We start from the raw sequence: 15,421 nt of genomic DNA, 5'->3' as shown, positions 1-15,421 counted from the left end.
GAAAGCTTTTTGAAACAGAGGACTATGTTTTGTTGTGTATTTGTACAGAGAGAGGGAATGAAGAATTCCATTCCTTTTGGAAAATTGTCAAAGCCACTTTTTGCTTCAAAACACCCTACTCACTCTGAAATTCAATTCGGTTTCTGTACTTTCCTCATACAAGGTAGATTCAGTGCCAAATAAGAAGTATTATAAGATTTTCAATCTTTTCTAGCAATTATTGAGCACACCTAAAGTAGAAAAGAGAATCACCACCTGAACTAAAACTGGGATCATAGGCTTATAGTTAATTTGCAGTTAAAGATATGTCTACATAACAAAATTCACCTAGCATGGATATCAGTGGTGCTAAGGGACAGAACCACTGGCTGATAAAAACACCCACAGCATTTACCACAAGTACCTTTTTATTAGTAGTTGCTAAGAGCAAATGGTTCCTACAACAAGAGCAAGTCTGTTTTTTCTTTTGTCCTGACAAAAAGCATTCATCTGACACACCGTAACAACTTCGGAATATTGCTATGCCACTCTTTTACAGCTATTGAAGCCAATGCTGACGCTGTCCTGGCCATTTTCCCTTACATTAGCAGTGTCACTTGTCTGGCCCTCTCGTGAGCTGGTCTGGGCAGCCAAGAAGATTACACGGACAATCAGCTTTTGCGTGGCTTAGTTCGTTGAACCAGATCAACATGGGGCTGGCAAGCACCAGGCCTGTCACAAGGAAGATGTGGGAAGGTGAATACACTGTCAGAACCCTGCCTGCATTGACCTGCATCATCGGAAACTGCTGTGGAAAACAGTAGGTAAGACCCTGACACTCATCATTTGAATGTCACTTCTGTACTTATTAAAATGCACGACTTTGGAAAGCAGTGTGTTGTTGACTGTTTCACTTAGTAAATGTCACAGATCCACACAGTTTTACTGCTTTTCAGAGATTCAAAAGAATCTTCTTTATATTGCACTGGCTCAAAAGTGAGGTCCTATGTCAGGCCACTAAAAGCCACAAATTTACAACAGCACCAATAAACACTGAAAAAGGCACCACAAATAGTAGAGGAAACAAATCTGTACACGAGCTCACTTTTGTATTTCACTTCTAAGTGCTAGGGGCAGTATGTGGGGTTTTTGTTTGTTTTTATTCAAATGTAACATGCAAAATCAATAACCAACTTACTGGGTTCCTAAGCTGGCCAGAACACCTATGTTTGCTACCAAGAGACAGTTTGAAATTCTTGCTGCAGCCAAGAGCAAAGGATACATTTTCAGGTACCTCAGCTATCCCTGTCAACAGGAAACACTTGACAGTATTGTTTAAATGGTGATTTTTAAGCTTTCACACTTCCCAGCCCAGAGATGAAAAATAGCAGACAGGTTACCTATAAACTTGGTTAGTACATCTCCATTAATAGCAAAAACTAGTTGGAAAGGGTGAAAGAGTAAAAAAGCTTGGCTTAACTCTGAGAGTATCCATTTCTCCACATTACTGGGATGGTTTGAGTTTGTTTTGGGGATAATTCCTGTTCAAACTCTTCTGACCACATTTTCCCACGATGATCACAGCTTATGGTGTGCTATAGCTGCACAGACCTGTGCTTCTGACCCTTGACTATCCAGCAATAAAAACCAGGACTGTTTGCCTGGACGGTGAACTGAAAGACTTGTGACATCCACAGAAGTTAAGCAAGCAAGAGAATGAGAAGGAAAATCAAAATTATTAAAGGGTCAAGCAGTTATCTTATAAAAAGCAGACTAAAAAGGTTGGACCTCTTCAATTCAAACAGGAAAAGTTGAAGGTGGGGCAGGAACATGACTGAACTTTACAAAATAAAAAAGGCAGCATATTAATTGAATAAATTGAGACAATGGCTGTGAAGGAGATGAGGGTTTACTGCAACATTCTAATTTTTGCTGAAGCACTCAATTAACATTTCTCCATTAAGGTTTTGCTGCCTTTTGATTACAAAAGTATTCATTCTTTTCCTTTTCACTATTTAGAAATACAGTGAAAAGTTTTCTTCTATAATGCAAAATCTAGATGTGTTAGATAAAAGCTTTGTTTTTACAGCATAAATCTGTTTCAAGAGAACCATTACCTACAAGATAAAGAAAGAATAAAATCCTGTGCAAAAAGTGTTGCCAAGTTATTACAGTATCATTAACAAAGTTACAGTAACTTTCCTAAGAATACTTTCTGAATCATAGCCCTGACTAAACATTTCTAGAGACAAAACCCAGTTCCTTAAAGTCCTCCTTAAACAAGGAAGTCTCAGATCTAAAATGCCATTCAAAGAGATATGAAGAAGCAAAGGGACAGTATTCCCCCAACTCATTACCAAGTTAGATGGATTAAAACCCAGTTCTGCCTTAGGATGGGGATTCACCATTGCATCCATACCAAGTAAACCAATTGTCATCTATGCACAATTTCAGTTCTGGGGTAATGGTTCCCCCCAAAAATACTTCACTTTCTGTTCACCCACCCATTTTTAATAATTGCAAAAATGCAACTTCAGAAAAATTCTTCCTGAAAATAATAAAGTTTCTTTATTCACAATGGCATCCTTTGTTTTCAAATTTTCTGAAACAACAGACTGATTTTCAAGATAGGCACTTGAAGGTAACAGTCAGTCCTCTACAGTAAGGAGAGATTAAGCAGATTTTAAACACTAACCAATAAATTGATTTGACTATTGTAGAACAATCTTACTTTTTCACTTCTTCATGTTTTTCTCCACAGAAAATTAAGTGAAATTCAAAAATCGTATCATAGAATAGTATGCCTCAGGTAGTCAGAATATTCTTAAAGCTACACTTTGGGTGGAACTTGATTCAAGTATGAGTCTAGGTTTGAACAATTTCTTGCTCTAGGCTATAGGTAATTACGTAATTAGAAAATGGCTAAAAAATATAAACATGGCAAGGTAGAGGGAAAATACTTTTAGCTTCCAAATCACCATTCATGCTTATCTGTCTTACATTAACCTCTCTATATATACACATGAAATCCTACAAAATACTGAAAAATCCAGTCTTAATCCAAAACAGTAGAAAAAAAAAAACAAAACAATGACAAATCTATAACTTTAATATTGTAACTTGCTTTTACATACATTGAGAACTCCTTCAAGAAACACTATATCCTCCTAAAACCAAATATGGTAGTTTAAGCAGGTGAATTAAATATTAAAAGAATCTTACATTACCCTTTTATTGCTTTTTTTTATTATTATTTAGGTAAATCTTCTGCTGCATATACTTCAGTTGGTTTGTATCATGAACATAGAGTTTATTCAACAGAAAATCTGAAATGCCAGTGGAAAATTAACATTTACAGTAAAGCCTTCATTTTTTGTTGAAGTATGAATACCATTACGAAGTGGTTTGAGGTAGCCTAGCTTTTATTGAGTATTACTCAGACAATTTTTATTGCCTGACATCCTTCAAACATATTCTACAAGTACTGGGTCTTCTTTCTCTCTAAAAAAATTTCCTTCCCATTTGTGAGTGGAGAAACTGTGTTTCCACATGACATATTTGAGATACATCTGAGACTTTAAATTTCTTTCAAGCATTCCATACTGTAATTATGTTATAAAATCATTAAAAATTAATTAGAGGGTGTATTTTATATGTTTTTGGAGAAAAATTATAAAACATCACTCTTTCTTTAGTCTATGCTATTAATTCAATCTGCTTTCTGTGCAATTAATTCAGTCTGCTTTGTTTTCTAACTGCAAATTTCATGGCTTTTCCATCACTAAACATGGAAAACTGGAACAATCCAAACAGTATCAAAAGAAAAGATAGCACAAGCATTGTATTTGAGTAATTTGGCAGCTACTGTAACATAACACAATAGGCAAAAGAGGTGAGACACTATGAATCTGTCAACTCTGTGTTTAATCTGAATATAGTTAAAGGTTATTGAGGGAGCACAAAAAACAAAGGCTGAAAAAGTGTTTATATATGACACATCAGCCACCAGGGTCTCAAGGAATGTATTTAAAATCTCAAATCAGAGAGTTTAATTACAGACTCCTCTTGAACACAGACGCAACTGTCATTGAAGGAGAATGATGTTTACAATCTTAGGAGATTCTCAAAACGTGGGTCACAGCCCACGAAACATGGAATTCATAAGTGCATTCAATTTAAACAGCGACAAAAATGGTCAAAACTGGAATTTGAGTGGTCACCAAAAGAAACTTTTCAACTACTGCTCTGCAACACTGGCGCATTGTCCTTTACTACTTGGAGGATTGTAGTTCTGGAGGACCCTGCCAATGATTAAAGGTTTAACCATATTGTCTACAAAACAGTTAACAACCTCCCAAAAACCCAACAAAAACCCCAAAAAACCCATACCAGAATTATTTAATTAAATGGACTGCATGTGAGGATAGAAGAGTTATTTCACCAAGTTAGAACAGCTTAAAGAAACTTCATTCTGCAATCTATTTGACATGAAAGTCACGCTTAGCTTACCCCTGAAATCTGAAGTTTTACTCTCCAGAAAAGAAACCAGTCCAAACAGTTACACAGTTAGCTAAGAAATATGATAGATCAGATGACATGAAAAAAAAAACCAAAAGGGAACTTAATAAACATGAATAAAATCAAATAATTATTTACTTAGCGTTTTAAACAGTTTACATAACTATGCTCACACCTTGGGAAAGATGACTGCCTTACCAAAGATTGATCATAAGCATTCTACAATTACCCTCCACAAACTTGCCTGCAGTTTTAATTCCAAATGCAACAGAGAGACAATATATTACTCATAAGTTAAGTATTGTGATGCTGATTTTAAGCCAAGCGATGCAAATATGTCCAAAAAGTGAGACACACATGTGCTATGTGCCTTTCAAATATTTCCCTGCTACAGACAAAAAGGAAAGGTAAGTAACAAGTAGCCATTCAAGTCAAGAAAGTTATCTCAATCTACAATTTACAGATGACTTTCTGGCATTACCATTTCCCCAGAAAACTTACTGGAGTAACAACAGGTGTAAAGAGTTCTGTAAAGCTTCCCCTTGACAGATTTCCCAGAGTTTAAAACAGTGATACTGCCTTTTCCTTATCTGGATCTTCTAATCAGGCTAAAACTGCAACAGTGTGAAAATAAAGATAACATTGTAGAGCAAGTCACCAAGCCTTCTATGAACTGTCATGCATCTCTCCTCATTATTCACAGCAGCCCTAGAATACCCAGGCTACTCTTAGAGATTACTGTTCATAGCAAGCTTTAGGTAAAGTTTTAGCTCCATTTTACTTAGACTAAGTATTTAAAATTTACTATTGGTACCTTATACATTAGTCTCTTGAGAGTAAATCAACTCTCCTGTCTCCTCTATCTACTAATGCTTCAATGGCTAAACAAAGCAACATAGCACTTAAGAGAATCTTATTAATTCAGATCTCCTGAGGGCAACTGCACTATTTTACCGCTCCAGTTTAATGAGGGGTCAACTTATATAGTCAATTATGAATGAAAATAAATTAGAAGAAAACATATTTGGTATAGCAAACAATTTTAATCAAAATTGCCAAGAGTTCTGCACCACTGATTCATTCTTCTGTATTGAACTTCAACTTAGGACATTTTCACCTGCTATTTATTACCAGGTCTGGGCTCATGGCAGAGTCACACATGAAACTTGTTTGTGAAACACCATGTTTGACTGGAAACTTTCAAATATGAATTTATCTTCCAGCTAGTACCAAACATATAGGACTTCAGACAAACTCAAGCAACATCCTTCCACGGGGAACTATATCATTCGTGTAGGAATGTCTGCAAAGTTTCAACAGCTCTACTAAATTCTTCTAAAGAATTAGTGGAACTAATGACACCACATAAGCAAAAAGATAAAGAGTAGAGAAAACAAAGCCTATCTGTGTTTCAAGCTTAGATATTAAGTAACTGGTCAAAATCTGTTCCTGTGAGTCCTAGGTTACAGATGTAAAAGATATCCACCCTAGGAAGCAGAACGATACATTATTATCATCTGGATAACTTCAAGTTGTAATATCCAAATGTAGGAATTTAGAACAATGTGCTGTAAGATGAAAGAAACTAGAAAGTATAAATTCTCCTTGCTCTGCCCTTATTTTGTTTATAGGTCAGACTAATTAATACATTTTCTAGAATTAGAAAATAAGTTATGATGTTAGTGGTACACAAAAAAGTACTTCTAAGCAGCTACCAGCAGTCAGTTCATATTTTAACATTAAAAGGAGTTAAGAACACATAATCATTAAATTATAACTGGTCCAGTCTTATTAAATCACTACTTAAAAATTCTATTTGTTTCTACCTGTTGTAGAAGACATTAAGGCAAAACCAAGCTGCCCTGTAAGTCATATAGGTACATAGATAAGATGGTTTCAAATACAGATACAAAAGCTTAACTTAAATGAAGCAACACCATTGGATTATTTGACTTGAAGAAACACTATTGTCAAAAGTCCACTATCACCAGCCAGGGATGAGCTGGTACTGGCCACGACTGCCAACAGAAGTAAATAGGAACACTTCATGTAGTTATAATTTTCAGAAGATAATGCAATTGGGTAATGCTGTTCACCACGATTATGGTTATCAGCTTGCACAAAATTTCTTCTCTGAACCTTAAGAAAAACCAGATTTCATTAATGATGTTTATCTGTGGCAAGAAAGAGCATCACATCAGGCATTTGAAAGGTCTGTTTTCACATCATCTGAACATTTACTACTGGGAATTTAGAAAGTAGTTTAAAGCTGATGAAAGTCATTAACACACTGATTTACCTTAGAGCTATGTTTACTATGTGCACAGAACTGAGATTTGACACAATAGAGTACTAGAACACACAATACAGCAACATGATATAATAATGTAACTACTTTCTAAAGCAAACTGATTATAATTACAATAAGAGCCCACATTTTTTTCAGGGCAAGTAACCTGATCAAATCAAGAGCAGTTTCAAACTGTCCCTCTTTTGTTTTTAGGGTTCTTTTGTGTCTGACTGCCAAATGTCAATGTTGAAATCAGCCTCCAATACTAATATTATGCGTCTCCAGTGTCTGTCAGAACTCTAGCAGTCCACTCATTTATTCTAAATAGTCCATGAAAAGCACATTAAAAAGACTGGAAAAAAATTCTACCATCAGGAAACTTGAAATTCTCTACAAGGGCCATCACCTGACACTGAAGTACTGCAAGGATCTATAAATTGTGAAAGGACAGAAAAGCACACCATTATTCATTAGCCAAGAGCAAAAAGAAAACAGCCTAAAAGTGGCCTCTTTGAAGAGGCTGACAAGGGCCAGAATGAAAAGTCCTACACGGCCATAAACCTTTGCCATCAGTAATCTTCAATTACAGAGCTCCTCTGATCACAAGAGACTTGCAACAGCAGTTGAAACACTCAGAGTATTTCTAAACATTACTTAGAAGTCCGTGAATACAAATGTATGAATTGTCAGAACTCAAAAAGCCTTAGAACGCTGGAACAAACAGCTTCAAAGGAAATAAGCTCTTCTAGAAATTTGGCTAAGGTACTAAAAAAAATAAGCAAGATCCTTGTACTTGATTGCAAAGAAGAGGAATGAATCACAAGTTTTCAATGCCCTTAAGACTTCCATACACAAAATTAATTATCACTGGACAGCATTTTTAAGTAAATAATTTAATCAGCAAGGCTTCCCAGTACTGTCAGAATCATTGAGAGTTGTTTTTGAGGTTTTATTTAAATATCTGGCACTTTGGTCAGAAGATCAGTTACACAACTAAACCAATTATTCCTCTATGGGGAATCATAGCATGTAACCAATCTAACCTACTTTTTAGAAATTCCAAGTATACAAAGACTTATGTATATGGCAATTCCATTTTAACATACATCTGCCAAAACCCTGTCACACACAGATCCTGAGATCTTAAACAAAGGCAAATGTAGTTTTGGCAAATGTAACTGACACTAGGGTGATGGGGGGGTTTGGCAAATAAAACAAAATCCATTACACAAAATGAAAACCCCAACCCCCACACTTCCATTACCTAAAGACAAAGTCTTCAAGCTTTCTTGAGAGCTTTATTCTAGCTTATAGTTTTGAATTCAAAATTTGAGAAGGAATTGAATGTCTATTCCTGCAGCTTCTCATTTGAGGTGTATATCCATGAAATAACAACCTTACACACCTTTCCTGCTTTCTAAAGTTTCTTGGGAAGCACTTTCAGATGCAGGAACACAAGTACAGTTTGTATCTGTGTGTAAGCCTCCTTCTCAAACTAGATGGAAGCAAAAAGAATGTTGATGAACACATGCAGTAACCTACTTCTTTTGTTTAAATTGGAGAGTTTTTTCCAGGAATACTGCCTGTTAATTCTCATAAGGGCCAACTTCAACAAGTTGACCCGTTTAACCATGTGTAATTCTGCCTACAATCAATTTCAACAGTGAACTCTGTCCTTTCACAGTCAGAAATAAATCTCGAAGAGAAAAACGACATCCAAGTGGAAAACATTCTCCTGTTTGTGTACAGAGTACACTGAAATACAAGATTTACCAGCTGCCTTGCTCAGACACCTTCCTCTACTACTATTGCTAACGCAGACATGCCTACAGATAAAAAAGAAGTGAGAAGAGGTTTCAGGATGGGAGGGGAAATGCACGTCGGGGAAGAGGAAAAAACACATTTAGTATTGTATCTGAGGCATATATTCAGAAAATGGGAATCAAAACTCCACTATGAAGCTCAAATTAAAACTTTAATACGCTGCAAACGCCATTAGAGACGTTATGTTTTTGTGGTGAGCAGGCTTTATGATAGAGCAACTTCAGACATATTCCCAGCCATTTTAACAAAAAAGCCAAAACTCTGATCTTCTAAAATGACATGAGAACCACCATTTAGACTGTGTACTACACCAGCATCTAAATAAGCTAGATGTTCTTAATATAGAACATTGACACAAATTCCTTGGGCAAAATGACCCCACCTAACATTCTGAAATGACTGTGGCACTTCTGCTCACAAACAGGTGACACCACCACAGTACAATAGAACCTAAAATAATTACTACCAAAAATAGCACAAATTTCACGGGTACCCAGATTTCATAAACTCTCAAATGCAGTACTCTAAACGTTTCTTGACCGAATTAGCTCTTAGAAACACTGTAAATGCCATCCTCTCATGCTATTTTTTCCTAGTCTCCAGAACCTGCCCCAGAGTTTCAATTCACATCAGTTCCCAATTCTCTCATGCTTATCGACCAGGATGTTTTTTCCACGCTATCCCTAAACCAAACATGGAGCATTAAACACCCTTTTAGAAAGGGGCAACGTGGCTGAAGATTTGCCAGAACGCTGAAGTCTTGTCAAACACTACCAGGGTTGTATCTATGTCACTGCAGTCTACTCAGCTTGATAAATTCTAGATAAGCATCCTTAAAAACCCCTACTTGTACCAGTACACTTAAAGATTGAAAGAGCAAACAACTGAGAGAAGTTAGGAGATCTAACACATGAATTCTGCCACACAGGGAGAGCAAAGAGAACACAGCTATTTAATTCAACTCCACATGGAGCAAGATGGGAGAATGCCCATTAAAGCGACGACAGCCTGGCTCTGTACACTACACATGAAGCACAGGAGTCAATTTTACTGTTCATGGGCTTCCTTCCGTACAGGGGGGAAAAAAAAAAAAAAAGTATTAACTTCAGATCTAAGAAAATGCAGTCTTTGTAAGGTTAGGAGACATACTGTACACGAGTCTCAAAAAAACCCAAAACACAGAAGTGAGCAATCCAGCAGCGGGCAGGGTGGAGCAGAAGGCGGGACAATGACCTAATAGGTCTTTTCTATCTTTAGTTTCACGAGGCTTCGTGGCCAAGAGGCGCCGGGATCCCCCCTCTGCCTCCGGCCGCGTCTCCCCGCAGCGCTCAGCGCCCCAGCCAAGTTCTCCCGAACTCGCCGCTGCCAGCAGGAATGCCGAGGTGAGGGAGCCGGCAGACAGGAGCCCGAGGCAGCGCTGCAGGCAGAAGCAACGCTCCGAGTCACTTCTCAGCTATGAGCAACACAAGCGATCCGCGCTGCCCGCCCTTACCTTGAACACTTTACCGAAAGCACCATCTCCCAGCTCTCCTATGATTTCCCAGAACTCCTCAGGGTTCAAATCCCTCTTGACGTGCTCGTATTGTTTCTTCTTCTTCTCGCCGCCCAGCTTGAAGATCTTACGAAAGTTGAAGAAGGACATTTTCGCTGCCCCCGAGGGATGGGGCGGGCGGCGGTGCCCCCAGAGCCCGCGGGGACCACCCGGCGCGGGCGGTGATGCAGGGCGCGATTCCCACGCGGAGACCGAAGTCTTGGCGTCGCCCGGGAAGCACCGCCACCGCCGGGCGCTGCGGGGAGACAACACCCCGCGATGCCCCGTACGGGGCCGGGCTCGGCGCTGCTCTGCCCGACGCGGTCGGCGGACCCTACTCGGCCGGGCCGGTCACCATCGCGGCAGCAACAAGTGCCGGGCTCCCTCCTCGGGACGGGCGGCGGCGGAGCCGGAGGAGGGGTCACGGCTCCGCTGGGCGGGGGCAGCTACTGCGCGCCCGGCAGCGGGGAGCGGTCACGTCCCGCCCCGCAGGACGGGAAGGATGCAGGGAGGGGCGGGGGCTGCCCCGCTCCAGGCTCCCGGCCGGTGTCCTCTCGGAGCGGCGTCCCGGCGTGGCACAGCGGCGGAAAATGACGCTTCGCTGCCGGCCTCTCTCCCCCTCGCTCGCTCCCTCGCCCTGTCGCGGAGCGGGGCCCGGGCGGCTCCGCTTCCTGCGGGGCGGCACCGGCGGCACCTCCGCCCCCTCCGCCCTCGCTCCCGCCCGCCGCCGGCGCGTGCGCGCGCCCCGCGCTCCCGCCCCTCTTCCCGCGCTCCCGGAACCGCCTCGCGCCCCTCCCGCCGCTCCGCCACCGGCGCACGCGCAGCAGCGCGCGCCCCCGCCGCTCCCCCTTTTCCCCGGCGCGTGCGCACGCGCCGCACCGGCAGCACGCGCGCGGCCCTCCCCCGCCAACGGCTCGGGCCCGGCACTGGCGGCGGGAAGGGGCGGGGCTTGCTCTGCCCACGTGATGCGGCGGCGGCGGCGCCAGCCAATAGGAGCGCGCGCAGGCTCCGGGCGGGTAAGTCGGTGTCGGGCTCAAGATGGAGGGGGCGCCTCCTCCAACCCCCCCGTACCTCAGAGTAGGACGGCAGCCCTGGCGTGGGGATGGCGTGCTCGTCCCTCCCTCTGTCCTGTTTCCCTTTAGTCCGCTGTGTGCTGTTACGGGAGGGGCGTGTGGCAGAGGGACCCTTTATCCTCTGATCCCGGAGGACACCCCGCGCCTGTCTCCCTGCCGCTCTTCTGTCCCATGTAGGGAGGGTGTCACCAGCTCTGTGGCAGAGGTGATGTTCCCTAGGCAGGGGGACAGCTTCCTCTCAGTGCTGGCTGGGTGAGGGGCTCCTGTATGTCAGGAGCGCTGTGTGGGCAGGTAGTGCCTTCTGGGGGGCTTGGGCTTGGACGTGGCGCTCTGAGGAAGGTGTTGATAACAAACGTTGGAAGACTTTTTCTTTTGTTTGCGGTCCAGTGCTGTCCCTAGACCTGCTACTGGTTTATCTTCTGTCATGGCAGGATGTGATGGTTTTGTGCTGCCCGTTTGGTATCTTCGGCATCTTACTTAATCACTGGAACAGGCTTGAATTTCCTTATCTCACAACCTTCTCTTCCCGCAAGTGATTCCTTCCTCACCCTGAAGTATAATTGTATTTTAATAGTTGTGTTGTGTACATGCCACCAAATGTGAGGTGTTTCCTCACTTGAAAGCAAGAGGCGTTCTCGTTGCCTGGATTAGGGGCAATTAGCAGACATGGGGACAGAGTTCGGGCTGTGACAGGCAAGAAGTCGATCCAGCAGCTGAGGCGATGCTGAGACCTCAGGGACATCTGACGGTGAGACAAACACCCAGGAAAAATCGTGTAATACCGTATCCTCGTATGAACCTGAGTGCCTGCAATTGCCATTAACTTAAGCTGCATGATGAGTTTCTAAAGACCAAGCCTCTGGTGTGCATCATTCCTCAGACCATTTTACTAGCGTGACAATAGTTTGCTGTATAAGAAGGGTAGTCCGTGTGTAAATGCAGTAATAATAATGCGGCATTGAGATGCCCCTGACACAAAGCGTTTATGAATCAAACAACAGTGTTCTGTCATGAGTCAATTTCTTTAAACTGCATAGAATCAGTTTCAAGGGCAGTCCCACCCTATGAATGGAGAATCTTTCAAGTACTCTTGTGAAACGGATTTGTTGTAATAATCAGCGTTTGTTTTTCAAAAATGATATTGGCCTTTTTGTGTTCCCTGTACTGACAGCTTGGCCACAAAAGGTAAAATTGTTAAGTAGGGTGTTGAAACCAAGACTGTTTATGTGTATGAGGGCAAAATCAAGAAACAACAGCAATCCTAAGGAGCTGTTTTCTGTGATCTGGCTCCCTGGCTCCACTTACTAATTTCATGTGCACGTTTCATTCAGATAGTTTGGATTAAATACAATAACAGAGTGTTAGCAGCAGCACTTTAGCTTCTGATATCTTACTTTTTGAAGTTCAATTTCTTTTTCCTCTCTATTTTTTTTGCCCGTTCAAGTGGGATAATAGCTTTGATTTGCATGTTAAAATATAATGATGGCTTAAATATTAATTTTTGTTAATATTTTTATTTGAATATTTTTGTTTTAACTTGCTTTTTCTTGGATAAAAAGTGCTTTGGGACTAATTTCTGTAGGTTTATTTAAACTGACTGGTTGATAGAGGATGAGAGAAAAAAGGAATCCAAAGCCATGGCATGAATTCCTTGTATTTAGGCAGGATTATCTTTTCTTTAGCCTCAGAGTTAATGGCAGTGGAGGGGAGGGGGGGGGGTTGTTTATGTGTGAATGTCAGAGTTTGTAATAACTGGAAGGAAATGCAAAGCTAAAAGAAAATTTTATAAGTGATATGTGAAGAAGTGTAGTTGAGCTGGAGACGTTCTGGGCTGGGATAGCAGGGCCTGGTTCTTCCTCAGCTCTGCTGATAAAGGTTGGACTGTGCACAGTTCACACACAGCATCTCTATCACGTGTCAGCTTGCTGCGAACGTGTGTGTGATAAAAGGGGCTCACTCAGAGCAGAACGTTCGTGCCATCCTGCCAACGACTGAATGTTAGCAGGTACTGCCTGTGTGTTGCTTTAGACTTGTATAAAGAGAGTCTTCCTGTTCCAGGGAGCTTTTAATTCATATAACATTGAAAATATAAGATGAAAGTCTGGCACAAGAAAGGCACAATTAATCTAGTGATAAGGTTTTGCTTTTACCTTTTTCTTTCTTACTCTTTAACAAGTAATTCAAGATAAAACCAGGATATCTGAAAAGGAAAACTGTGACTCCGTCTCATTTTTTCCCTTTTTCTTTCACGCTGGAGTTACAGCCTGCCACTCAATCCTAAAAAGAAACTCTATAAGGTGAAGGTTAAGTGCTAGTAGCAAATCCTTCCCAATTTGCTGCAACTTCCTGGTTTGGAGGAGGCTATATGAAGCCTGGATTTTGTGTGTGTGGTTTTTTTGTTCCTGATAGCAGGATTTTTTAGCGACTGTAAATGTTTCCAGATGGTAAGAATAAAAAGGTAAAAGAGAATTATATTAAAATTTCTCCTTTAGGAATTTAAAGCAATGCTATTTGAAAATTCATTGCTTCCTTTAAATGTCAGAGGAAGATGTTAAAGATGTTAAAGAACTATCTTGGTTGTGCATCAAATAGACTGGCTTAAAATAGCTGTAAACTCTTTATGACAATCTTTTTCATCTCTTTGTGAATTAGAAGTCTCCTTTATACTTTCTGCTGCTTCGTATCACCATCCTTTCTCATTGACTCAACCTACACTTGCTACTGTTCCTAACTCCCTCTTTAAGTTCTCTTTCTTTTAAACTGCTCCAATTTCTCTTAATTGAAAGTAAATACTTCAGAAATTTAGTTTGAAATATGTTCTTCACAGCATATATTCCCCTTTCACTTCAGTCCTACATTCTGTCTTCAGTTCTTTCAAAATATTTAATGATATATTTTTATATTGTCTTGACTTTCTGTCCACCCACGTTTTGGCTGATCTCCAAAATTCTTTCTGGTGATTGAGCTCATTGAACTGCTGTAAGGTCACAGGTGGCTTGTTCGTGGTTAAATCTGAAGCATAATTCTTGTTTCATCCGTCTTAATCTGTCTGTCACCTTTGGCACTCAACACTGTCCTTTCTGTTTTCTTTAATCAATGTACCCCGTGTTTTTATTGATATTTTCCAGTTATGTGGTGGCATTTTTTCATAGGCTCTGTCATTTCTCCTCTGATCTGTTCCTAAAGTTAATGTTTTGTGCTGTATTGAGCTCATTTCAGTTCTAAGCACCAATGTAGCTTCTAGATCACTCTAGTTAACCCAGCACAGGGGATGATCACTGTCCTGGTCCTGCTGGCCACACTGCTTCTGATATTCTGCCACTGGCATTCTTGGCCACTTGGGCAACTTCTGGCTCATGATCAGCTGCTGTTGACCAGTGCCCCCAGGTTCTTTTTCTCTGGGCCACTTTCCAGCCACTCTGTCCCAGCCTGTAGCCCTGCATGGGGCTGTTGTGAGCCAAGTGCAGGACCTGGCATTTCCCCTCATGGAGCATCACACCACTGGCCTCAGCTCATTGATCCAACCTGCCCAGATCCCTCTGCAGAGCCTCCCTGGCCTCCTGCAGATCAACACTCCAGCTTAGTGTTGTTTGGGAACTTACTGTGGGTCATCTGGTCATAAAAGGAGATCAGGTTGGTCAAGCAGGACCTGCCTTCCCCAAACCCATGTTGGCTGGGCCTGATCCCTTGGTTGACCTGTACGTGCTACATATACAGCACTCCTAAAGCCTATCTAACAAATGTACCATTGATAGAGCTGTGTCTTAGAGACTTCTCTTTCTGTTATGCAGAACAAAAAAGAGACTTAGTTTTGTACTTGGTATTTTATGAGCCTTTATGATATGAGTAACAGGAATAGTTCAGTCATATATAATATAAACAGAAAAAAAATATAATACCAGAGGCTGCACACTCAAGAGCTTGCCCATATCTGATTAGCCAGAATCAATGCTCAGGCTCCTATCAATAACCTGGATATATAACTATTACGTGGTTTGGGTTTTTTGAATGCCGTACTGCAGGACCAATTAATCTAAGAATTGCCATAGAAACATGTGGCATTTAGAAGCTTCAACATACAGGGTATTACTTGATGTTTGCAGTAAAAACAACATTGAGAGTTAAAATGTTTAGGAATAGGATTGATGTTATTTTGGCTTCAGAAAAGTCTGTGTGTTTAATCTAAATTGGTCACACTTTTTCAGC

General features: G+C 41.1%; 2 protein-coding genes across 3 annotated transcripts in view; one reads left to right on the top strand and one right to left on the bottom strand.

The window, feature by feature from the left end:
• SLK (STE20 like kinase) overlaps window positions 1–10,404 on the bottom strand; it is a 45,181-nt gene extending 34,777 nt beyond the window's left edge. For both annotated transcript variants that reach the window (XM_082286511.1, XM_082286512.1), the window contains exon 1: window positions 10,104–10,404. In XM_082286511.1, the coding sequence (XP_082142637.1) occupies window positions 10,104–10,253 (150 nt within the window). In that variant the 5' untranslated portion in view covers window positions 10,254–10,404. The remainder of the gene's footprint in view (window positions 1–10,103) is intronic.
• Window positions 10,328–11,108, top strand: LOC309575425 (uncharacterized protein; the record flags this gene model as incomplete). The annotated part of the gene is given in 2 exon segments (XM_082285841.1): window positions 10,328–10,828; window positions 10,830–11,108. Coding segments are annotated over 2 exon segments (780 nt in total).
• Between the last annotated feature and the right edge of the window lie 4,313 nt (window positions 11,109–15,421).

The sequence above is a fragment of the Coloeus monedula genome (genome assembly GCF_965178545.1).
Source record: "Coloeus monedula genome assembly, chromosome: 8".
NCBI classification, from domain to species: Eukaryota; Metazoa; Chordata; class Aves; order Passeriformes; family Corvidae; genus Coloeus; species Coloeus monedula.
Note: the sequence above shows the minus strand (reverse complement) of the source record. Positions and strands in the feature narration are given on the sequence as shown.